This window comes from Haliotis cracherodii, unplaced genomic scaffold (assembly GCF_022045235.1).
Source record: "Haliotis cracherodii isolate W230 unplaced genomic scaffold, xgHalCrac1.p SCAF_4, whole genome shotgun sequence".
In the NCBI taxonomy this organism is placed as follows: Eukaryota; Metazoa; Mollusca; class Gastropoda; order Lepetellida; family Haliotidae; genus Haliotis; species Haliotis cracherodii.
Window position 1 is genome coordinate 10,275,669 of NW_027266297.1, and position 26,335 is coordinate 10,302,003.

The window sequence follows — 26,335 nt, forward strand, 5'->3', positions numbered from 1 at the left end:
TATCCAAATATATATTGCTGTATGGAACAGTTATCGATTGCGGCTTCTGTATTTCACATTGTGACATTGTGAACAAAAACTCATTTCGTCAGAAAAGTAATATAGGGTGCGATTTTTGTTTATTATCCAAACGTATTTTATATGAAAATATATACAAGTAGGAAGCGGTACTTAACTTTTATGGGTGTATAAATATCTTCATGGTACGTTTTCACTGCGGAACCTATTTTCTCTGGAAATCAAACGCCATTTTTCTAAAAGTGATAAACATGCGAAAAACAACGATCAGCTAAAACTCACACTTACCTGGTGAATCTTCTAATTTGACAACTAATCTTGTCAGTCACAAGCTGATGAGCTTCAATGTAACCGTTCAACTAGTCCCCTACGTGAACATCTTCGTTGTCATCAAATTATGGTAATTTTGATACATGACGTGACAGGTTTTTCGGAAATGGTAATCCCATCTAATTGGCCAGTTGGTTATGTAAGAAACGAGGGATGGGACTTCCGACTCGGGTACTCCTAAATTTCTGTGACATAATAAAATGCAATTTAATTAAACGCCAGGTGTATATAGACCCGGACAGGACCCGTCAGCAATATCGACATCTCAGGTCCTTCTCGAACACACGCACACTATGGCATTCCTTACAGTAGCTATTCTATCTGTCATAGCTCACCTGGCCTTTGGTCAAGGTATGGGTCAAATGGCAAACGCTGCACTTGGCTTTGGTAATGCTGGATCGTCTTGGGGTCAAGCAGGAGCCGGCTTGGGTCAGGCAGGAGCATCGTGGGGTCAAGCGGGAGCTGGCTTTGGTCAGGCAGGAGCCGGCTTGGGTCAGGCAGGAGCCGGCTTGGGTCAGGCAGGAGCATCGTGGGGTCAAGCGGGAGCTGGCTTTGGTCAGGCAGGAGCCGGCTTGGGTCAGGCAGGAGCCGGTATTGGTCAAGCAGGAGCATCGTGGGGTCAAGCAGGAGCTGGCTTGGGTCAGGCAGGATTGGGTTTTGGTCAGGCAGGATTGGGTTTGGGTCTACCCAGACTTGGTTTTGGTCGACCAGGAGCAGGATGGGGACAAATAGGAGGAGTACTGGGCCAGAACACCATCAATCCTGTCTTCAGTAAGTGCATGCATACATTTATTTTTATTTCATACATTTTAAGGGAAAGATATTCTTCTGTAAATTATATAATGCATATGAACTTAACGTATTGAACAAACGGAACGATAATGCAATGTAATTGGACCACATATTTCAAGTGAATCTAACTACTGTAGGCAAGGTACAGACCAAACGAATGTGGAACAAAGGCAAAGCAGTGTCTGTTTGATGTTTTGTAACTTTAAGCATATTGTTTAACACTGTTTTCATTATCTTTGCCCTGTCTTCAGACACTACCATCACCTGTACATTCAGCGCTACAGGGATCACGGGGTCCTTGACTCTGAGGAGGAGTCAACCAAGCTGGGGAGGATGGGGTGTAAGTTGTTTCTATTCATTCATCAGAATCTTTTATTCAATCTGATCCATTCATATGTGGGGGCACGGGGGGCCCAGTTGTCTAAGGTGCAGCGATTCTCTGTGCAGAGTTGCGTCCCTTGATTGTGGGTGCGAATCCCGGTTCGCCACGATTATGTTTCTAGGTTTGTCAGCACCGTACCCGTGCTCGTGGGTTTCACCAAAGTGGTAAACGTCTGAGACCTGCATCACTTCGGGCTTTCCTCCCACATTAAGCTGACACGCCGTGATATAACTGTAATACTGTTAAAAGCGGCGTTAAACCTAACTCACTCACTCACTCACTCCATTCATGTGTTATCAACGAGAGTGAGGGCCGTGGTAACCTAATGGCTAAAGCGTTATACAGACACAGTAACATTTAGACCAGTCAGACCGAAGAGAATTTATGAAGGTTAGCTACATCGGTTACTTGATCACTTGAATACTGAACAAAAGCTTCTCTGTGGGGTCAGGGTTAGGGTCAGAGTCAAGGGAGGCTTGTCATCTTAGGTGCCACGATTCTCTGCACAGTTGACTCCCCTTGTCGTGCTAGAATCCGATGCTCGTGAGTTCGAATCCCTGATTGCCATGAATACTATTAAACTTTGTCAGCAACATTCCCGTGCTCGTTGGTTTCACCAAAATGGTTTCGCCTGTTTCACCAAGACATTATAGAAAATGTCAGAATATATCAGATCGTGTATATATCCCATCATCAAATGGGAATGACCAACATGAAAACCTTGTTATATTCCTTCTTAATTTTCTAGTGGGGTCAATCCCGCGGAGGTCTGACTGGATCTGCCGTTCTGCGAACATCCACTGTGTCAGGAACCTACAACCTCGTCATCACTGAGAGATCTCGTGTGGAGGCTGGCTGTACTGCTGATGGACTCGGACCTGTCCTTGGAAGGTAAAGATCTTTCTACATTTTGCGCGTCTCGGGAAACTTCTTCAATAACAAACCATTTTTTGAATTACTTAGTGAATACTGAATATACTGAATATGTTTATGAATTATACGGGAACACATTATTTCAATGAAACCTATTTATTAAATCCAAATGCGTATTCACTCAATTTCCATACCACTGATACATAACAAAATATATTAGATCTAAAGTAAAATAATTGTTCCTTCGCACTTTCAGCAACGTTTGGGGCCAACAGTGGGGTCAAGGTCTTGGTCAACAGTGGGGACAACCATGGGGACAACAGTGGGGACAAGGATGGGGTCAGTCATGGGGCACTGGAACGACCACCACCCCCGGAGTTGTCACCTCTGTCACCCTCACAACCAACCAGGAGACTGTCATTGACTTGGCCTCTGCCAACCTACCATTCAGGCAGATCGAGAGATACGGAGGACGTGGCATGGCTGTAAGTGCGAGACATATTTGTCATATGCATTGTGATTTCATAATATTTCATATATTTTTATGAAATTCACATTTTTTACAAATTTGGGCCTCAACCAAATCTCATATTTACCCTTTAAACCTGAAATAAACGTATTTGACATTTAGGAAAGCTATTTGCAAATGTGTAACTTAACAAATTAGAATTAGGCTTCATCTTCTATTTTTTATGTTTAAATTATCTTTCCATACCCTTGACAGCCTGAAAAGGGATACTATTCTATGTTTCTAAGAGTTACCGTAATCAAAGCGCCATAATCATTCAAAAACAAGCAAATGACAGAGCTTTCTTCTGTTTGCAGCTGTGCACATCCTTGACCACTGGCCCTGATGGACGTCAAGTGTGTGTGGAGCCTATCCTGGCCTGCTGCAAGTTGGGATTCGACAATCAGGACGCTGTCACCCCGGCAGCCCCTTAAATAAATGAAGAACATATTTTATACCTATCACTCTAAAACCTCTAGAGTATATTTCTAATGGATACAGAAGAAAAAGGTGACCACAAGGTTTATGGACATTATGTTTGTAATGTTTTGATAGCTGGGATGTTTAAATGACCACATAGATAAACATATTGTTTGAATTAAAGTAGATCATTATAGCTATGACGCTTTTCCCGATAAATGTAAACACTACAATGTTCATTCACGAATAACATTATTTTAAGAATTGTATGTAATGAATTGTTCAATTAAAGAAAAGTCCATGTACTCATTAAAGTGTGTTTGACATCGTGATGGAACGAATTGTAATTTTGTATTTTAGGCAAAATGTTAATATTCCGTTTTGTGTCATGTTGCAAGTATTCTTAATATTATATCATTGAAAATGTTCGTGTAACTGTCTTCCCAATACAGATATGACCATGTGGGATTCATATTGAATAATACATTGTGTGGTTTTCAAAATTTAGAAAATGTACAAAGTGGCAAATTCAAACCACTGCCAATTTAAAAGAAATTGTTTGCATTACATGTAAAAATATATTTATTTAGAAACATTTTATCATATAATTTTTTCATGTCATATGCAGTATTCATGTAAGCGAATGCTGTGTGCAATGCACAAGTGTAGTAAATTATTTAACTAATAAAAGCAAATCAAACAAAAAACATATCGTTTTGTGTTCATACACAAGCCAATATCCCAAATGCCAATTGTAGCTCTGAAGAGAGGTGCCGGAAAAATGAATTCAAGCAGTTTCTGGCTCATATTAAGTTGTTGGTTAACACACATACACACACAACTTTTCAAATACAAGATCAAAGACCCTGTCGTCAGTGAACATGATAAAACACCATTTATAAAAGTTCATACTTTCTGAATCAGTATCCATGCATTTGGTGCAGGTATGTCTAAAGTTCAGAAAAGTGATATGTTCACTGCAATGAAAGTAACACCTTGCCGGAACTACCGGTAACGAAGTTACCTCATGCTTTAGTAGCCGGGCTTCGTAGCACTTACATTTCTGTGTTGACAGCGAAAATATTTTACATCCAGTAAAAGATTTACTGGATAACTGTTTTTTAAGCGTCATTTGTTTGAAACTCTTCTTATTTTAACAGCTATGCTTCAAATACACTGCTAAGCGATCGCACCTCCCGGTTTCGGCGCCTTGTTTCTTTTTTGACAATTTGATAATTTAATGGGCTTGTGAGTTAGATAAAATATCTCAAACAGAAAATGAGAATTCATTAATTCAGAAAGTGTGAAATAAAATCTCAGCACTACGTATAATATAAAAATTAATACAAGTATCGTATACGAGTATTTTTTTAAAAATATTACAAGTACATAAACTGTATTTCAGTTGTTAACGGATCAGGAGATTTAGTGTTTTTCACATTATAGTCGGGTTTTAGAACAGTGGATGATACGGTTGACCCAGTCGCGCAATGTGCTGCATTTCACTGAGCAGAAGTTTCGTGTCTGAGGCGCGCCAGTAAACCATTGATCGTGGCTTGCCGCCGGCGTGTGGCGGGGGTACTGCTGTGCGGCGGCAATCAAACACAAACTTTTTATGCAAATGGTATGAGTGGCAGGTTTTACAGGTAGGGCAGGACATAATTACCCTCCTTGCGAACACCTGGTGTCATCACTGATTTTCAGTGATCCATCCATACATTTTCACCGCTGTTTAGTCTTTTTATGCCAAATGGAATCAGTTTCGGGCGAAAATTGAAACTAATTATTCTCTGGAGTCGAAATTCTATATAGAATGCATCTTCCCGAGGCAAGAGAGTTAACTGACTTTAAAAGTCCAGTTTCCACCCTTGTCGAACTAGGCTGGAATTACTGGGTTCGATCGTAGCGCCACCAGTGGCTATTACCAGTTATGTCTCTTCTAAGCCTCTCCTATGGACCAATCAGAATCCACCTCTCGTATCACTTGCGTTTGCTTCACACAAACTGGTGGCGCCCAGTCAGGACGATCTGATCTATAATCAAGATCTATATTGTGATAAAACGGGTCTTACATCGCGAAATGCATCAAATCACGTGAGCACCTCACTAAGTTGGTGCTGGTATTGTGTCATTTATGTAAGTATTCATTTAAACATGTAAGTTGTCCATACATTTTTGCTTGACAATTAAAGATGACCATCAAAAGCGACAGATGTTCCGAAATAATCATCCATAATAATCCCTGCTTCAAACAGAGTCCATTGTACGATTCCGTCCATATCATGAGCATGGGTTTATGAATCACACGAAAGCAGCACAAGAAATTGATTGAACGTATCAAACAAGTAATAAAGTAATTCACCAAGTCTTTCGATGTCTATCCATGAATAAAAATAACTTAACATTTAAGTCTAGCAGGGATCGATCACTTGATACAGTAGATATTTAAAGATATAAGGTGTGGGAATTCGATGATAGAAAGGTCCTTAGTTGTTGTTTGGAAATTCTAAAGGCGAGGTTTACAATTAAGATGGAGTGATATTTTGATTATAGATGTTGACACACATACAGGTTTGAAATAGTACCAATGGATAAAGCAATATGAACAGTTGTTGAATGTTATTATGTCTATTTTACCATCGCTCATTCCTGCACCAGTTTCTAAACAATAATCTATAGCTGGGTAATTGTGTAAATTTTATAATTTTGTGAATTTGCAACCACATCACCCATTCCATATTTAAAATATTGTAAATTGTGCCGAAAAAGGCAGATTTATTGAATTTCAAAGATATGATGTCTTAAAAAGAGTGCTTTCAAAGCGCCAGTAAAGTTCATTGTTTGGATATATTATCGCAAGATATTTTCAATTGAAAATCAAACATATGATAAAATTAACTGAGAGGTATAGTTTCTTTTGCTCCTCAGTTAATAGAATGTGATCATAAAAATATGAAACATAGCGTTTTAATATGATTAAAGTATACTTATGAAATATGCTTTGTCGGTAAAAAATTATGAGAAAGATATTGTGCTTTAGGAACAGCTAATTTTTTAGTGTTATTAGTATGCCCATTTCATAATGTGCAAATATGATCATATATTCACGAACATGTATTAAATGTTCAATGACATAAGGTATAATTTAAATCTACACACATGATCAGTTTTGTTCGCGTAAGTTTATGTATACATTGGAAACTATTACGATGACGTCTCGCTTTTGTTGATTAAGAGCTAGTATTTCACTGGCCATTGTGAACGTGCATTTAAAAAAGTAGAACTGAGGCAACTTTAGGTCATTCTGCAAAATTATAGACATCATATATCAACAATAACATGTTTTAAGTCGGAGAAATCACTCAGATCTATTGATTCCGGAAGTAGAATCAAGTCACCCCTTCGGGGCTCGTTCAATCTGCTTCCTGAATCAACAGGGTCTCCTTATTTCTCCATTACTTAGACACGAGACAAGATATACCTAAACAGACCAATGATGATCAAATCAAACATTTGACGGTGCCGGTAGAGTGACACACATTTAACAATAGCATGTGTATCTCGATAATAACGTTCTATAAACGATATCATATACGAAAACGCCCACCTTGACCATTCCTGAGGATGAACCATTCTCGTGATCGTAAGACCTTGGGCTTTCCGTCAACATTGAGTGGTCACAATGTGATAAAACAGAAATAGAGTTCAAAGCGGCGTTAAACTAAACTCACTCGCTCCTAAGAGTGAACTGTCGAATTAAGGAGCCATATTTCACCAGGGAACGGAGTAATTTATGTTTGAGAATTATTGTACATGCCGTCAGAAAATAGGAAGTAATTATCAAACTACATAAAACATAACATGGATATAGATACAAGCATGCATTATTTTACATCGATACATGACCTTAAGTGAAATATCGATTTACGCATCCTCACACAATCTATCGCAATCAACTTAGCCTTCGGCGTGTCGTTACGAAGCCATACCAGCAACGATTGTAAGGTAACGAGTGAGTGAGTGAGTGAGTGAGTGAGTGAGTGAGTGAAACGCCAAATTTAACAACAATCCAGCAAATTCACTGCGGGGACACCAGCAATGGGCTTCAAACACTGTACCCATTGGGGGGGGGGGCTCGAACCTACCACGTAACGAGCGAACACTTAAACCCACCAGCCTACCCTATCACCCCTTTAGATATAATGTGTAATAAGTCTTGTATTGTGGAACCATGACATGTAACATGCAAGCTCCACGGGAAGCACAGGTTCATAAATGATCGTTTTACAGTTTAATTAAAAGCGACAATACACTTTCTTTAATCATAAAATATCTCTGCTAAATGCAGAGTCCATTGTACGTTTGTACTAAATGCAGAGTATGTTTGAAACGTTTTGTGGGTAGTTCTTGAAGGCAATTGCAACATCACAAATCATTATCAAAGTTATAACGTGTTTTCATATCAATGAGAAATAAAATTTATACTTTTTCAACACCAGCGTGACAAAATTTCAAGAATATTTTTGTCGTTGAGCCATCCTGAATTTCCAACGAAACGTAGGTATTGATTGTACATACATTCAGGTGCAATATTCATTTCGGGTAGTTGACCTCGTCACATATCGTCACTATCGACCTCGTCATTGTCGATGTCGGAAAAATCTCCCTTTCATTTGTTTTATTCTTATTTATGGACTCCATCATGTCATTAGTCATAGAATAAAAGAAAAACGAGTTCTAATTCATATCCGATTATTTCCAAGTTTTTTTCATAATTTACAAAACACATATTTCTGGTTGGCAAAAGGTGCCCTTATCATACTTAAGCCTTTACTTACAACGTGAATACATCAGTCCGGACTAGTACAAGCAGCCACACACACACACATACACGTGCATGCACATCGCTATATAAGTGCAATAATCTTGGACGCGACGTTAAACCCCATTTCACCTCACCTACAACGTGAATATTATCGATAACTATTCAGTAACGACAATAAACACCGAAAATTTTAGCTAAATAGTTAAATAAAGCTATTAGACAAATATAGAAAAACAGCTATATTTAAGGTAAATCCATGTATACGGTTTTTTTTCAATTACATTTTTTGCAGTACATTTGAAGCGTGTGTGCATATTTTCATCAAAATTGGGTACGTGAATCAATTAATTCGAGGATTGGTATTTACATTAGTGTCTACACTGGGATCGTAAGGAATTAATTATTAAGTAACCCGCCACCCCTTGATTATATAAGAAGGTGGGACCGCACTTATGACCAGCGGCGCTTCTCTTAATTTCAATGACATAACTAATAGTCTGGTGTATTGTATCCCTGGTGTATATAGACTCCGTCTAGTCCCGTCAGCAATATCAACATCTCAGGTCCTTCTCAAGCACACGCACACTATGGCTTTCCTTACAGTAGCTATTCTATCTGTCATAGCTCACCTGGCCTTTGGTCAAGGTATGGGTCAAATGAGTAACGCTGGATTTGGCTTTGGTAATGCTGGATCATCTTGGGGTCAAGCGGGAGCTGGCTTTGGTCAGGCAGGAGCCGGCTTGGGTCAGGCAGGAGCCGGCTTGGGTCAGGCAGGAGCATCGTGGGGTCAAGCGGGAGCTGGCTTTGGTCAGGCAGGAGCCGGCTTGGGTCAGGCAGGAGCCGGTATTGGTCAAGCAGGAGCATCGTGGGGTCAAGCAGGAGCCGGCTTGGGTCAGGCAGGAGCCGGTTTTGGTCAGGCAGGATTGGGTTTGGGTCTACCCAGACTTGGTTTTGGTCGACCAGGAGCAGGATGGGGACAAATAGGAGGAGTACTGGGCCAGAACACCATCAACCCTGTCTTCAGTAAGTTCATGCATACAATTATTTTTATTTCATACATTTTAAGGGAAAGCTATTCTTCTATTTATTATATAATGCATCGGAACTTAACGTATTGAACAAACGGAACGATAATGCAATGTAATTGGAACACATATTTCAAGCGAATCTTATTAGTGTAGGCAAGGCACAGACCCAACGAATGTGGAACAAAGGCATAGCAGTGTCTTTATGATGTTTTGTAACTTTAAGCATATTGTTTTACACTGTTTTCATTATCGTTAACCTGTCTTCAGACACTACCATCACCTGTACATTCAGCGCTACAGGGATCACGGGGTCCTTGACTCTGAGGAGGAGTCAACCAAGCTGGGGAGGATGGGGTGTAAGTTGTTTCTATTCATTCATCAGCTCGTGTCTCTTATTCAATCTGATCCACTCATATGTCATCAACGAGAGTGAGCGTTGTGGTAACCTAATGGTTAAAGTGTCCACTTGTCGCTCTAATGAATGGTTTCGAAAAACCAAGAGGGTACAGGCTGTTATTGGTGTTCTCGCGCCGTGATATGGTTGAAATGTTACATACACAGCGTAAATCCACAATCACCCAGCTTACGAATATTGTCTATGTGCGATCTGGAAAATGTCAGAAAATGTCCGATCATGTATATATCCCTACTTCAGCAAAGCCCTGTCCGTGTGGAATGTATCATAATGACCAACAAGAAACCTAGTTATATTTTCTTTCTTAATATTCTAGTGGGGTCAATCCCGCGGAGGTCTGACTGGATCTGCCGTTCTGCGAACATCCACTGTGTCAGGAACCTACAACCTCGTTATCACCGAGAGATCTCGTGTGGAGGCTGGCTGTACTGCTGATGGACTCGGTCCTGTCCTTGGAAGGTAAATATGTGACTGTATCTGGCGTGTCTCGGGGAAAGTTTTTAAAAAAAGAACCCTCTATATACATTTATTAATGTTTATGTTTTCTCCCGGAAAACAGTGTTTGGTGAATCCTGGGGTGTTTTTAAATCCAAGAGCTGATTCACACAATTAACCATATCAATTAACTCATAAAATAAAATAATTTCGCAATTTCAGCAACGTGTGGGGTCAACAGTGGGGACAAGGTCTTGGTCAACAGTGGGGTCAGCCATGGGGACAGCAGTGGGGACAAGGATGGGGTCAATCATGGGGCACTGGAACGACCACTACCCCTGGAGTTGTCACATCTGTCACCCTCTCTACCAACCAGGAGACTGTCATTGACTTGGCCTCTGCCAACCTACCATTCAGACAGATCGAGCGATACGGAGGACGTGGCATGGCTGTAAGTGATAGACCCTTTTGCACTATGTATTGCCATTTCATAATCTACCCATACATGGACAAGGTTTATAATATACATGACTTTTCAAATTATACTCACACACAAATTCTCACATATAAAAATACAATAGTCGTTTTGATATTGACTCTTTATACCAATGGTTTATGAGAATAAGATACATCGATTTACTCTTAACTGCTATTCACATTTCCGTTGTACACGTCCAAATCGTTCATGTTTTCGCAGAGGTATCCTTATGTTAAACACTCCAAAATAAACAAATGACATTTCTTCCAATTGTTTTCCAGCTGTGCACATCCTTGACCACTGGCACCGATGGACGTCAAGTGTGTGTTGAGCCTATCCTGGCCTGCTGCAAGTTGGGATTCGACAATCAGGACGCTGTCACCCCGGCAGCCCCTTAAATCAGAAAGAGATTCTTTCTGGTTGTTCTCAGTATTTCAATGAGAACATATTTAATAGCTATTAATATAAGCAATGTGTGCTTCTAGTTTTGAAAATCAAGATACCAAAATATCTGACACAGTATCTTAGACATCCTCAATCATCCACTGTGTTATACATGTATATCTATTCCATTATGATGAATTGGGCGGTGGGGTAGTCTTGTTGTTAAAGTGTTCGTCATGCTGCAAACCTGGGTTCGATTCCACACATGGGTACAATCTGTGAAGCTCATTTCTGGTGTTCTCCGTCGTGATATTGTTGGAATATTGCTTGAAGCGGAGTAAATAAGACTCACTCACATACTATTATAATGAACCCATTCGCACTTGAATTGTGACTTTAACCAAATTATCTCAAGTGCAAATTATCTCCTGTTTGCGGAGTTGCTGACAAGAGAATTGATGATAAACAACCCCATAATGGGTCCAGGTTATCTATCAAAAGCGACTGGTCATTAATTGCACTGTACAGTCGAGGATGTCTTTATTGATATCTCTGTGTCAAAATAGATAATGCGATTATATCCTTTTTGGGTAATATGAAATCAATTAGGAAAATGTTCTATATGTAATACTTATTTAAATGTGCTTGAGCATCATTCAAAAGGGTTGGGTTTTAAAACGTTGATCTGTGCGTAGCTATCTGTTCAATGTTCATATGTTGTATGTATTTCATGTATGTAGTAATTTATTTTAGAATAAAAATGAAGTTAAAACGATTTTGTTGTTGCCTGTTCCCTCATATTCAAACTTTCTGCAATAACGGGAAGAGATAGAAGACGTTTATGCTTACATGTTTACCTCTTTCGCGAACGCCTAATCATAGCTAATTTTCAGTGATCCATTCATATAACTATCCTCATTATATTTAGGCAGATAATCGAGACTGATTATTCCCTTTTTTAAGAGCTACCAGTATATTCTTCAGAACATGCTTGTATTGGTTCAAAACGTTGATCATATCAACATGGCGGTCGGATATGATTGGAGACATGCCTTTCCACTGGGTTCAAAGGCGCGAGATGTACCAAATATTTCATTTAAGTAAGCAATTCTTTATCTTAAACCGAAGGCAAAAGAAACTATACCTATCAGTTGATTTTATGATATTTTTGAAAATATAAGTAAGCGATAATATATCCAAACAATGAACTGTACTGGCGCTTAGCACTCCAAGAATACGTCTACATGACTGTATTTTTTTTCAAATTCGCATAATGCACAATTGCTGATGGGTAGACATCATGTCAAGATTTTTTTTCGGCACAGATTTACAACATTTTAAACATGGTAGGGTCATGTGGTTGCTAGTTCATTTCCGCCCTGGTCTTCATTGAACCTATTTATTTTTACACAAAATAACTCAGCCACTTATTACATTTTAAAAACTGTTGCAGGAATGGGTGATGGTTAAATAGACATAATACAATTTAACCACAGTTCTTTCAACAAACGGTATACTTTCTTTTCACCCTCAGTTCAAGAAGAACGACCCGTGAAGATTCCGGGGTAGAATAGGTCTTCAGCAACCCATGCTTGCCCTTAAAGGCGACTATGCTTGTCGTAAAAGGCGACTAACGTGATCGGATGGACAGACTCGCTGACTTGGTTGATGCATGTCATCGATCCCAATTGCGTGGATCTATGCTCATGATATCGATCACTGGATTGTCTGGTCCAGACTCGATTATTTACAGACCGCCGTCATATAGCTGGAATATTGCTGAGTGCGGCGTTAAACAACAAACCAACAACAACAACAACATCAAGAAGAACGACAATATTGTGAAGGATTATTCTTAACGTTTCTAGCTTTTACGACGCTTTAAACACTATTTCAATCTCATCAGGGTTAGGGACACCAGCAATGGGCTTCACACATGAGGAATTGCGTCCGTTTGATCAGCCAAAGCGTTGACCACAATAATACCTGACCGCCCCATCTAGATACTCGAATAATGACGAGGGAGAATAGACATATTGGAGTTATGTTTGTTTGTTTGTTGTGTAACGCCATACTCAGCAATACTCCTGCTAATTTACGGCGGTCTGTAAGCAATCGAGACTGGATAATCCAGTGATTGACATCATGAGCATCGATCCACGCAATTGGAATACGATGACATCCATCTACCAAATCAGTGACCCTGACCACCCGCTCTCGTTAGTCGACTCTCATGAGAAGCATAGTCCCCTCTTACGGCAATCATGGATGCTGAACACCATTTCTAAACCGGGTTTATTGGAGTTTTGAAACAATATTAACTGGTTGCTAAAAAGTCAAACATGCACTCTTTTGTTAGCTTATTTAATTGAAATGTGAGTTTGATTTAACGCTATTTTGAACAGTATTTCAGTTATAGCACGGGCGTGTCGGTTTGATGTGAGAGGAAAGCTCGAGGTGACGTTTTACCACTTTTGTTAAACTTTGTTTTAACCCATGTGCACACGGGGGCGTAAATGTTCTCTGTTGGGTATATTTTGGTAGCGCATTTTGCCGTGTGCATGCAACATGTATGGCATTACCAAATGACAAAAGAATGTATTCTCTTTTGCCCTAAACAAGGGCTAAAATTAGTTTAATTAAGGACCACAACACATGGATGTTATAAAAACCGTTTGCGATGAGATATTCTTTTTCAGGGCCCAGGTATTTCAAACCCTGAACTTGTATGGCCTTCACATGTGGCTAACTCGCATTGCACGTGCGGTAAGTGATGTCTATGAGAAGCTCCATACGCAATACGCGTGCCATGTTACATAATCTCCAAGGTAGCTTTCAGGTTAAATTGTGCGATTGATATGTGCGACGAAACCTTCGACCTGCATCTTATGATTTTGTAAGAACGCTGGTTATCAAACCTGTACATCTACTCTATGAGAAAGCAATATTCATTTTGTCGCTACATAAACGACTCTATGAGTCTTCTTGTAATGAAGAACACCTTCGACTGTCAAATTATTTTTGTGCTTTGTAAGTGTGTTCGCGTCATGGGTATGACCACTGAAAGAAATTGTGTTCGTGTGGGTTGCTGCACGTGATCAGCTGATCAATCCCACACGTGCCAGTCCCTCGTAGTTACCGAGTGCTTGTTGTATGCATCTAGTTGCCAATGAATGAATTGTTGACTGTTTTTATCCGCATATGAATGTGTTAAGCATTAATTATTAATTTATTACAACCACTGGCTTGACCATGTCAAATACATTTGAGACAATGATTAATACTGATGGGACCATGTCAGATACAGCATGGGCGAAGTCAGATACTGATGGGACCATGTCAGATACAGCTTGGTCGAAGACAGATACTGAGCTGACCCTGTCAGATACAGAAGAGGTCATATCAGATACAGCTGAATCAATGTCGGAAAGAGCTTGGACTAAGTCAGATACACCTGGGACCGCGTCATATACAGCTGCAACCAAGTCAGATACAGATTGGACGAAGTCAGATACAAATGGGACCGCGTCAGATAGAGCTAAGACAATGTCAGATACTGATTGGACCACGTCAGATACACCTGGGACCGCGTCATATACAGCTGGAACCAAGTCAGATACAGATTGGACAAAGTCAGATACAAATGGGACCGCGTCAGATAGAGCTAGGACAATTTCAGATAGTGGTGGGACCATGTCAGATACGACTTGGACGAAGTCAGATACTGAGGTGACACTGTCAGATTCAGAAGAGGTCATATCCGATACAGCTGAATCAATGTCAGATAGAGCTTGGGCGACGTCAGATACGACTGGGACCGCGTCAGACAGAGCGAGGATAATGTCAGAAACAGCTGGAACCAAGTCAGAGTCAGATTGGACCGCGTTAGGTACATCTGAATCAATGTCAGATAGAGCCAGGACAATGTCAGATTGAGTTGGCACTAAGTCAGATACATATTGTACCGCGTCAGATACAGCTGAATCAATCTCAAATAGAGCTAGGACGAAGTCATATACAGCTGAAACGAAGTCAGAGTCAGATTGGACAAAGTCAGATACAGCTGAGACCAAGTCATATTCAGCTGGAATTACGTCAGATAAAACTACGACTATGTCAGATACAGATGGGACAATGTCAAATGAAGATGGGGCCATGTCAGATGAAGCTAGGACCATATCAGATAGAGCTAGCACCATGTCTGATACAGCTGCATCAACGCCAGAAAGTGATGGAACCATATCAGATACAGTTGGGACCATGCCAAGTACAACTGGGGACATGTATGATACTGATGAAGCCATGTCAGATACATATGGAACCAAGTCCGATCCTGTTGGGACCAATTCAGATACAGCTACTTCAATAGATGATACAGATGGGACCATGTCAGATGTAGTTGGTACAAAGTCAGATACAGCTGCACCAATGTCCGATAAAGATGGGACCATGCCAGATACTGATTGGACCATATCAGATACAGATGAGACCATGTCAGATTCTTTTAGGACAAATTCAGATGGAGTTGCATCAATCTCAGAAAGTGATGGAACCATATCAGATTCAGTTGGAACCATGGCATGTACACCTGGGGACATGTATAATACTGATGATGCCATGTCAGATACAGATACAGGGACCAAGTCCGATCCTGATGGGACTAATTCAGACACAGCTGTGTCAATGCCAGGTACAGATTGGAATATGCCAGATACAGATGGGACCATGTCAGATTCAGATTTGTCCGCGTCGGACACAGCTGGGACCATTTCAGATTCATCTGGGACTGCTTCAGACACATATTGGACCATGTGGGTTACAGATGGGAACAAGTGAGATACAGATGGGAACAAGTGAGATACAGATTGGGCTATGTCGGATACAGATGGGACCAAGTGAGATACAGATGGGACCAAGTGAGATACAGATTGGACCATGTGAGATGCAGATGGGACCAAGTGAGATACAGATGGGGCTTATTGGATACAGATGGGACCATATCATGTACGGCGGGCACCACAGTTTTGACCATACGAGAAAAATAGTGAAATAGTTTTGCTCATGTTTTCCATTCTATCATGAAATCTACCCTTTACCAATTCGCTATTACAGGTTCGTTTTGACACTAAAATGAGCCTGACGCATGGGAGCTTCTGCGACTGCGGTCTAACCCCACACATAAGGGTGTGTAAATGTCTGTATGTGTGCCTGTGTTCGTTTCTGTCTATATCATTATGTCTGTGTCTGCTTGCATAAGGCCAGACTAATGAGGGTTTTATTTTGCTAACCCTCCGAGATACCATGTCGCAGTTTAACATGAATACCCTACTCACACACAGTATACTGACACCGAGCCGACAGCCCTTGTTGTATCCCCTTAATGCCGTAACCCGTGAAGAGCCGGGGTAGAATAGTTCTTCAGCAACCCATGCTTGCCGTAAAAGGCGACCATGCTTGTCGTAAAATGCGACTAACGTGATCGGATGGTCAGACTCGCTGACTTGGTTGATGCATGTCATCGATCCCAATTGCGTGGGTCGATGCTCATGATATCGATCACTGGATTGTCTGGTCCAGACTCTTTTATTTACAGACCGCCGTCATATAGCTGGAATATTGCTGAGTACGGCGTTAAACAACAAACCAACAACAACAACATCAAGAAGAACGACAACATGGTGAAGGATTATTCTTAACCAACCTTAATGCCGTACGATCTTCATGTATTCAGATACATTCCGTTGGACATTGATTAATCCCGTACTCAGCCATATTACAGCTACATGTATATCACTTTAGTCTGCAAATCTAGGCCCGAGAAAACACAGCTCACATTTGGTGACTCAATTGGCAAGAGACTTGTTCCAAATATACCTCAGCTGACCCAGCATTGAAAAGGTACTCGGTAGGATGGGATTGCAGTCTTACTGTTAAACTTCCTAAAGCCACACAAGGCAGCTTGTTGTGTGTACTCCCAAGGGAGCTGAGATTGAAACTTGAGTACACACTGATCCAAACACCGGGGTAATATCAATATAGCGCCATGCTTATTTACTTGGAGAATGAAATATGTCGCATTATAAAATATGCTTATTAATATTATATGATAGTTATCTATAAGTTAATTCGCATTCTCAATCATCGTTTAAGTAACAATTATCAGAAACTGCTCCTTGGTGGAAATCAGCATCGTGCCGACCAAGATATAGCAATGCCGTACGTGTATGTCAGCAATACCAGTACTAAGAGATGACTATCTCATCCTACCGTATAGTGAAAGTCACTTTCTGGTGTCTTCGTCGTGACATTGCTGGACTTGTTTTGAATGCTACGTGAATCTTAATCGCGCATTGTAGAGAGGTTGTAATTTAGAACTGCTGTGAAACCTCGTTAGTCCTGAAACACCACCTCCCGAACGATCTTGTTACACTGTAGAGAGGTGGTAATTTAGAACTATAGTTGAACCTCGTTAGTCCTGAAACACCATCTCCCGAACTATCTTGTTTCAATGTAGAGAGGTTGTAATTTAGAACTGTTGGGAAACCTTGTTAGTCCTGAAACACCACCTCCCGAACTATCTTGTTACACTGTAGAGAGGCTGTAATTTAGAACTATAGTTGAACCTTGTTAGTCCTGAAACACCACCTCCGAACTGTCTTGTTGCACTGTACACCGCTTAGAGAAAAAGAATTCGGTTTCATTGTTGCCTATAAAAATGCTTACTCTATATCTATACTGTCTCCAATTCGGGTGGCTAAATGTACGTCTACCTGGAAAGTGGAAATTCTGCGGTTCGATGCCCTGACCGTATCCAGCAAAAGACTTTCCAAGATGGCATTTGTTGTTACCCTGCCTGGCGCTCTGAATGAAGGAAATAATACGGCGAGAACCGTGGCGTTAAGCGATAAATGCTCTGCTTCAAATTAAATCGTTGTTCAACTCAGCGAAATATAATACAAACTCAAACATATTACGTTTTAGCTAATTCCCCGAAGCGTGTTTGCATTAAACTAAACTGCCAGACAAATCTGCCAGGCAAATCACCCAATTTTGATGGCCCCGGCAGTTTTGGATAGCAGACAGCTCTCTGGCGCTTAAACATAACTGGATATTCAGAATATATTTTATCATATTTTGTAGAAATATGAAAGTATTCTATAGTTTATTTGTTTGTTTTGGAAAAAAACGAAATATTTTAATATAACCATACAAAAAGTATTGACATATATGTTTATATTAAAATTATTTTTATCATATTATTAGTGTCAATTCTTAAGCCAGTATTTCAATCTAGTATGCTTATTAGGCTGATAGAAAATGCTCTAAATCAGTTATGCTTAGTAAAACTACGACGGACGCTTTGCCCGCGGGGTCATCTATCAGCTCTCATTCTTTTATTGACCCAACTTAACTCTTAATGCGCGTAATCATTCAGCTAATGACCAGTAATTACATGTTGATGAGATACCTCAAATGACCAGTCCTTTATTGCGTAAGGAAGGTGGGCCCGTACTTCCGACCGGAGGGCCCTTTATTCATGAACTTGTGAAGATCCGGGTTATAATAGGTTTCACAATCCTATGCTTGTCGTAAAAGGCGATTATGTTTGTCGTAAGAGGCGACTGACGGGATCGGGTGGTCAGGCTCGCTGACTTGGTTGATACGTGTCATTTTATCCCAATTGCTTTGATCGATACTCATGATATCAATCACTGGATTGTCTGGTCCAGACTCTTCTTCATCCTCGAATCATGTTTATCTCAATTCTGATATATGCCCTTGTTCCAGGTGCTACCATAACTTCCTTTTGAGTCGTCCAATCAAATTGCAATATGGGATCCGACATGATGAAAGAAGACAGCGCACGAGAGTTAAATAACTTAAAAATTAAAACGAAAAACAGATTTACATATTTGATAGCCATCACTCTAGAACCTCGCAAGTATATGTCTTACATTTAGGGGGTTTATTTTTTGCATGTTCCTTAATCCTAGAATGTTAGAATTTTAAATAATGGAGCCCGTTCATTATTCGTAACTCCTACACGGTAGAATAAAGTATCTCTGCTTTGGGTTGAGTCTATTCATTTTTAAAGAATCACTAGTATCTGGCAACCCAAACCCCAGTTTTTTAATCAAAGTTTCAATTTCATAATGAAAGTCAATTAATTAAAGGTGTGTGAAATCACAGTTACATACTAGTAAGTACATGATAGAGACTTCTGTGTGCATTTAAAGAAGGAGTATGTTGGGCTAATTCACAGACCTTGCAAATTGAATTCACGTCTGTCAAGCACTACTTTGGTTGTCGGCAAAGTACGATGTCATGACATATATCAGTTTAACAGTTAATGACAACCTAACAAACACGAAAAAGTGTATTACTGCACTAAATTTAAAGTCTAGACCTAGAATAGAAATGAACTGCAAATCGTGGAGCATCGACTCTCTTTAATGAATCAAAAGCTGGATCGTTGAGATGCATATCTGTAAACTTCATTCCTTGATCCATTGGGCTCTTGTTACAAAACGTGGTGACCACAGATACAGTTACGTATCTGTATTCAGAGGTTCACGACAATTTGTCATGAATGATAGCAAATGCCATCTGACTTTTACAGAGAAAACAATAAATACTTGAAATCTGGACTTCCTCATCGATAAGGGGCGGTCGGGTAGCCTAGTGGTTAAAGCGTTCGCTCGTCACGCCGAAGACCCGTGTTCGATTGCCCACATGGGTACAATGTGTGAAGCCTATTTCTGGTGTCCCTCGCCGTGATATTACTGGAATATTGCTAAAAGCGGCGTAAAACCATACTCATTCGCTCACTCCTCATCGATAACATCAATGGAAAAGTTGGGGGTAAGACATTTAGGTAAAACGTAGGCATCCACATGGGCACCAATTGTGTTCCCCTTCTTGTGGATCTGTTTCTTTGTGCATATGAATCGGAATTTCTGCTCGGATTGGCAAAGTCAAAACAATGTAATTTGGCCAAGAATTTAAACTGATATCGTTCACTAACCATCAAGTAACCAGTTTCTTCCACTGATTTACTCCCACTGAACTGAAAATAAAGGAGACCAGTGAGACGGCCTCATCAGTTTCAAATTTAGATCTTAGTTTATGAGTGAGTGAGTTAATGAGTTTATGAGTGAGGTTATGGGTGAGTTTTTGAGTGATGTTATGAGTGCGTGAGTGAGTGAGTGAGTGAGCGTGCTGTTAACAGTACCCCAGTTATAGCAAGGCGTGTCAGCTATATGTGGGAGGAAAATCTGAATCCACGAGCACGGATATGGTGCTGACAAACCTAGAAACATAACTGGGGCGAACACCGGGATTCCAACCCACAATCATATGTTTCTGGGACGCAACTCTGCACAGCTAATTGTAGTGCCCTGACGACTGGTACCCTGTACTTTATGTTTGTTTAGGCGTTCCCATTCATGTTGACTTACGAAGTAGCTATGCTTCACGGTTTCAATGTCTGTCATATATTTGAGTAAAGTATTATGATATGAAGCAAAAGTATTCGAGCATATACCGCCCCATACTTTGTTTAAAGATTTAAAGACTGTTATCTGTATGTCCTTCATTCAGACAAAAACAACACTCTAAACTTTGGATTCCACTAATGCCACATCACTCTATATTTTGGCTGAAGAGTTGACGTCTAATTCTAACATGGTAGAATGCAACTGTGCTTTCAATGGACGAAGTTACCTGTATATTTAACCGCGCTTAATTTAACATTGGAAACCTCACGCTGCGCGCATGGTTCCAAGTTCAATTTAGCGCTTGGAAAAACGGTATTTTTATCTCCAATGTTTTTAATTTGACATCTTGTGCATTCCAGTACAACTGGAATGCGAGATTGGTGTCGTATCTTTTTGTCTTGATAATACTCATATTTGACATCACACTTTTTATGTTACAGACATAAGAATAAAGTAGTTGATATTCACAACATGCGTCAGGTCCTCAGGTATTTATTATAATGCGATTTTTTTTTCTATTCTGGCTCTTTGTTAACACTTTCCTCCATTCTTAAACAAATCGAGGCTTAACTTATTTTCATTTGAAGTTCAACAGTTGTATATGAAAATAATTGAACCTCATCAGAAATTAATTAAATGAATAAAATCTTAATATTACGCTATAAATTATTACGTTATTTTTTTAGAATAAAAAGATATATGCATCATTGTCTGACCCCGTTGTTGCCTACCTTAACATTGGACCACTTTTCTTCAAGATGTATTTTGCACAAAAATGCATGGTATGTGTAGTATGTGTGTGTGCGTGTGCGTGTGCGGGTGTGTGTGACGGAAGTAATACAATTTTTATCATATTATGTCCTTCTTTAAATCAGACCAATCAGAATCAAGACTTCTTCAGTGTCATGGTAGAAATTCCTTTGTGACAAAAGACATTTAGTTCTTTCTTCGTCTTGAAACCCTTGTAAGTTTCAGAGTAACCCAGTCTTGTCTGGTTATGACAAAGACGTTGTTATATATACATACTACACGTGTAATCAGTCGTGAGTCGTGAGTTACTATTTTTGTCGGTGTATTCTCACACAACACCGGATCGAGAGGCATGTGTGGTGATTACGTTATTCGAAAGTCTACCAGAGCTATGATTCAGTGAGTTTACATCAGGGATGGTCTGTAAATGGAAGCCCATAGTACACTCTGCACAATGATATGGAACCTCCTATACTTCAAAAACCCACGTGCCCCTTATCAAAGCTATGATCCAACACACATTCTTTCGATTTGAGGCACCGTTTAGTCTATCAAAGTTGTGATGTCTACCAGTTTGCGCATCAATGCTGTTTTGAGATAAGAAATATGTAACACGTGTTGTTTTCGTAGTTTTTATTTGTAAAATAAATACTCCCTGCGCTTTAGTAATACCCTGGTAGATAATGACTGATGATGAACAGAACATGCAATGATATGAATACAACCGATGTAGTTATGTCACATGAGATGAACATATGATAAATTATATTGTTATTTAACTAAATTGACATTTCACAACAGACACACCGGTTGCAGCTTTCAAATAACTCTTTCTGTTTATGGAGGTGTTGGTGTGACAGCATCCATGTTGTCGAATCCCAACTTGCAGCAGGCCAGAATAGGCTCCACACACACTTGACGTCCATCAGTGCCAGTGGTCAAGGATGTACACAGCTGGAAACAGCAGTAAGCTAATATCATTCATTTGTCTCAGAGAGTTTAAGGACACCGGTTCAAGTCTTTCGGACCTTATCCTATGTCCTTGTCCTTTTTAAAAAATAAGATAAGTACGACTGATTCACACATTGATCATTCTTCGTATTTCTCCACTTTTCCAATTTCCGTGATACGCGGTCAGTCAGTTTGATTTCGATGAACACAATACCAGCCATGTTGGTCTCATAAGACTATGAAACGACATTATATATGATTTAAACAAACTACTTACAGCCATTCCACGTCCTCCGTATCTCTCGAGCTGTCTGAATGGTAGGTTGGCAGAGCCCAAGTCAACGATAGTCTCCTGGTTGGTGGTGAGGGTGACAGAGGTGACAACTCCGGGGGTGGTGGTCGTTCCAGTGCCCCATGACTGACCCCATCCTTGTCCCCACTGCTGTCCCCATGGCTGACCCCACTGTTGACGAAGACCTTGACCCCACTGTTGGCCCCAAACGTTGCTACAGAAGAGACATAGTTTGATATTTAAGATGCATTTGACAAGTGCTCTGTTTGAGTCATGATAAAAAGTATTTTACTGTGAAAAATGTAAAGATTCTTTAATCATATTCTGGGGAGACTCATGACGGGCAAACAATGACATACAAATCACTTTCCTAGTATGGCTTTAACTTCCCAAACCCCTTCCAAGGGACCCAAAGGACAAATGACCCGCCCTTACCTTCCAAGGACAGGCCCGAGTCCATCAGCAGTACATCCTGCCTCCACGCGAGATCTCTCAGTGATAACAAGGTTGTAAGTTCCTGACGCGGTTGTGGTCCTCAGAACGGCTGATCCAGACAAACCATTACGAGACTGACCAAACTATAATGAAAAATAATAAAACTCAGTTTAGTTCAAAACACACTACACGAGTGTAGTCACAATGGAGTAGCTGTTGCCATGCAAAATAAAGTACTTGGAATTAACCACAAATTACAAACCTTATCAAAACGTTTCCAGGCTGAAAACAGTGACCGATACACCGAATTTGAGGTCCAACTGTGGTATCCATATCAAATATATCCCCGTCTAATAACCATTTCTTAATTTGTTACACCATCAATTAGCCTCCATCAAACATGGGTGTATAACTTCTTTTACCCGGCACTGTATTTACTTTAAGAATTATCTGACAACCCCAACCAATTCATTCAATAAATAAAACTACTTACACCCCATCCTCCCAAAGTTGGCTGCATCCTCTTCAGGGTCAGTGACATCGCAAAACCTGTTGCTGTTCCAGTGCATGTGATGGTAGTATCTGGGGGGAATGTAAATACAGTTGAACACTTTGTATCAAGAAACATACACATACACATACAAGTAGTTAGTAAATGTGCGAGCTTCTTACGGATCGACCGTTTACTATTCTCAGATTTGGCTGAGGATTTTATTTTTGATCACCGTTTCAACACAAACATTTTTACTCTGAAAGGAGGCAAACATATGGGGTGTGATTTACCAAAAAACGTACATTTTCAAGACATCCAGCATGTAAGTTTACAAAGTATATAAAGGGATACAACATTTATTGGGGGCATAAACCCCGAGGATTACTTTTCAAGTATTTCTTTATTGTTTAACAACACTTGCGGTTGAGTGTTCGATTTCCATAGAGCGAATTCACCTTAACCTAGTTGTACAGTGGTTATATTATCTATAAATACTTACTCAGGTAAGGGTTGACAAAGTTCTGGCCCCATCCTGCTCCTACTTGACCCCAACCCGAGCTGCCAATCCCAAGTCTTTGGGTACCAAATCCAAGGCCGCCGGTACCAAATCCAATCGCAGCAGAGCCAAGTCCAGCTTGGCCTAAAGATGCTCCTGCCTGACCCAAACCAAGTCCTGCATTACCTTGACCAAGTCCGGCTTGACCCCAAGAAGCCCCTGCCTGTCCCAAACCAAGTCCTGCATTACCTTGACCAAGTCCGGCTTGACCCCAAGAAGCCCCTGCTTGTCCCAAACCAAGTCCTGCATTACCTTGACCAAGTCCGGCGTTACTCTGACCCCAACCTTGACCCAAAGTCAGGTGAGCTATGACAGATAGAAGAGCTACTGCGAGGAAAGCCATGGCAGATTTGTACTCGAGAAGAACCTGAGATAATGCTGGTATCTATCTGACCGGGTTTATATACACCACAGGTATAATAAGCTGGTAATTAATCACGTCACAGACATTTTAAGAGGGGATCAATCGGAAGTCCTATCCCATGTACCTTATGTAATTAAGGACTGGCTTTGAGAGATATACAGCTTTCCATGATAAATTAAGAATGATGCATTCATTGATATCCAGCTCTTTCACCCCAAACATTTCACTCACGACGTTTCTTCAAGTTATGAAAGTTTGTGATCCTTATATATAATACGTTTTTCACTCATATACAATTTAATCAGATTTCTGCGCTCACTATATCGAGAGTATGTTGTTTCCTTATGTAACAAAACTGTTATTAGAAACTAAGTCTGTAATCATTCTTCCCTTCATGGTAATATGATTATAATATACCTGCATACATTCTACAATATTTAACGTTCTCAGCGTTCAAATGCCATGCACAAATGTTCTGGAATTTTATAAGCGAGTCTTTCGGTCGTCGGTTCATAATTATATTATTTCTCCGAAATGAAGAAATTATCAATCCAGGATCAAAGCTGAGGCAAACAACTTTTCTAAGTATTTTCTGCAACAAATTACTTTTTTAAACATCCCTAATTCTATTGTTTGGAATGAGAAGTACAAATGGTTAATAATAAGACCACGCTTCTAACCCCAATGAAACACTAAGGGGAATGTAGTTATACCATGAAGCCTGAAGTTCATTATAATGCAATCAAGGTAAGGTATGGCCCCTATGTACCAGTGTGTCAAGGTTTATCTCAGTATATGACAAGCTATTTCACAACAGGAAACAGAGAATGGTCATCCAAAATTTAGCATATGAACAACCCAGTTTTTTTATTCACTTACGTGAAGGGTAGGCAGGGTAAATGCATACCCATTTTCGAACACATGGCAGGCATTTCGGTGAAAAGACAATACGCTCTTACTGTGAAGGTCACAAGACCGCATAGTAAATGGCTTAGTTGTCTCTAATACAGGCGCTGAAGATGAAATATCCAATAACCCATGACAATGTAAACTATTCATATTCAGTTTGAACATGACGTGACGCTCAACCCTCATTTCTGTTTAACAATATTTATGATATATTTAACAACAGAAATCTTGAAATATTTTCACAAAATAACACATCGTCCAAACACAACAATGTACTGAGGAGAAAGTGATACACGTCAACGGCACGTATTTTTGTAGTCAATACGAAAAAGTGATAAAACACGTGCCGCGTTAGCAGCCGAAACCTCGCGTGCAATAAGGGCATATACATTATACGGTCAGCATATCGGACACTCGCACTGATAAAAAACCGCCACAGACTGCCATGACTGATACTCGAACAACGCGAACGAGCCCTGGGTATGATACAGATGGGAGCCACCCATGCCCACATTGCTGGAACTTTTGGATGCTCCCGCGTTGTTAACACAACCTGATGTTACGTTACTGACATACCGGGCAGACATCAGACATGCCAAGAACTACGCCCTATAAATACCGGTACTTGCATTGCGGACTTTGCATCTCCGGAATCGATTCTTGAAAATGACTTCATCAGTGACGAATGCCTTATTGAATATGGTAGGTCAACAGACTCAAGGTTCTGGAGGTTGGGGGGGTGGGGGGTGGGGTGATTTGTTGGCAGGAGAGAATACCATGGTCATAGTCAACAACATTTTGACAACTCATCGTGACATAGATGATATTCTTCATCCGACTGTTCTACCATATCTAAAACAGCCGTCATGTTGTGTCCTATATAAGCATGCCAACCCCATACACCCCGAATCGTACGGAACTTCCTTGAAGCCAACAACGTCAACGTGTTACCGTGGCATGCACGCTCCCAAGACATGACCCCCACAAAACACCTCTTCGATGTCATGGATCGTCATGTTCGACAGAGAGCTCATCTTCCAGCCAACCAACATGAACTGATCCACAGTTAGGGAAATAGCAAAGAAGGGAAATAATTGTGGTCTGAAGCCCTCTCCATGAAGAATAGCAGGGTAGCCCCCATGACGTCATCAGGCGACTGACTTGTCTGTGCGCCGGAGTGTTTTTGCGTGTCTCCAAGCA

General features: G+C 40.4%; 4 protein-coding genes across 4 annotated transcripts; 3 read left to right on the plus strand and 1 right to left on the minus strand.

Moving 5' to 3' along the window:
* The first annotated feature begins 641 nt into the window (after positions 1-641).
* On the plus strand, positions 642-3,337 carry LOC139480398 (spidroin-1-like). Its single transcript, XM_071263464.1, has 5 exons — positions 642-1,119; positions 1,392-1,480; positions 2,271-2,413; positions 2,652-2,880; positions 3,221-3,337. The coding sequence occupies exons 1-5, from the start codon at positions 642-644 to the stop codon at positions 3,335-3,337; spliced, it is 1,056 nt and encodes a 351-aa protein (XP_071119565.1).
* A 5,398-nt stretch (positions 3,338-8,735) lies between these two features.
* LOC139480395 (uncharacterized) lies at positions 8,736-10,902 on the plus strand. The gene is made up of 5 exons (XM_071263460.1): positions 8,736-9,171; positions 9,444-9,532; positions 9,908-10,050; positions 10,249-10,477; positions 10,786-10,902. The coding sequence occupies exons 1-5, from the start codon at positions 8,736-8,738 to the stop codon at positions 10,900-10,902; spliced, it is 1,014 nt and encodes a 337-aa protein (XP_071119561.1).
* A 4,099-nt stretch (positions 10,903-15,001) lies between these two features.
* On the plus strand, positions 15,002-15,724 carry LOC139478515 (dentin sialophosphoprotein-like). The gene has a single exon (XM_071261006.1). The coding sequence runs from the start codon at positions 15,002-15,004 to the stop codon at positions 15,722-15,724; it is 723 nt and encodes a 240-aa protein (XP_071117107.1).
* Positions 15,725-21,972: 6,248 nt separating this feature from the next.
* LOC139480394 (uncharacterized PPE family protein PPE21-like) lies at positions 21,973-24,205 on the minus strand. The gene is made up of 5 exons (XM_071263459.1): positions 23,806-24,205; positions 23,307-23,395; positions 22,814-22,956; positions 22,364-22,592; positions 21,973-22,089 (listed from the first exon to the last, which is right to left on the minus strand). Exons 1-5 carry the CDS (start codon positions 24,203-24,205, stop codon positions 21,973-21,975), a joined length of 978 nt encoding a protein of 325 aa, XP_071119560.1.
* Positions 24,206-26,335: the final 2,130 nt, after the last annotated feature.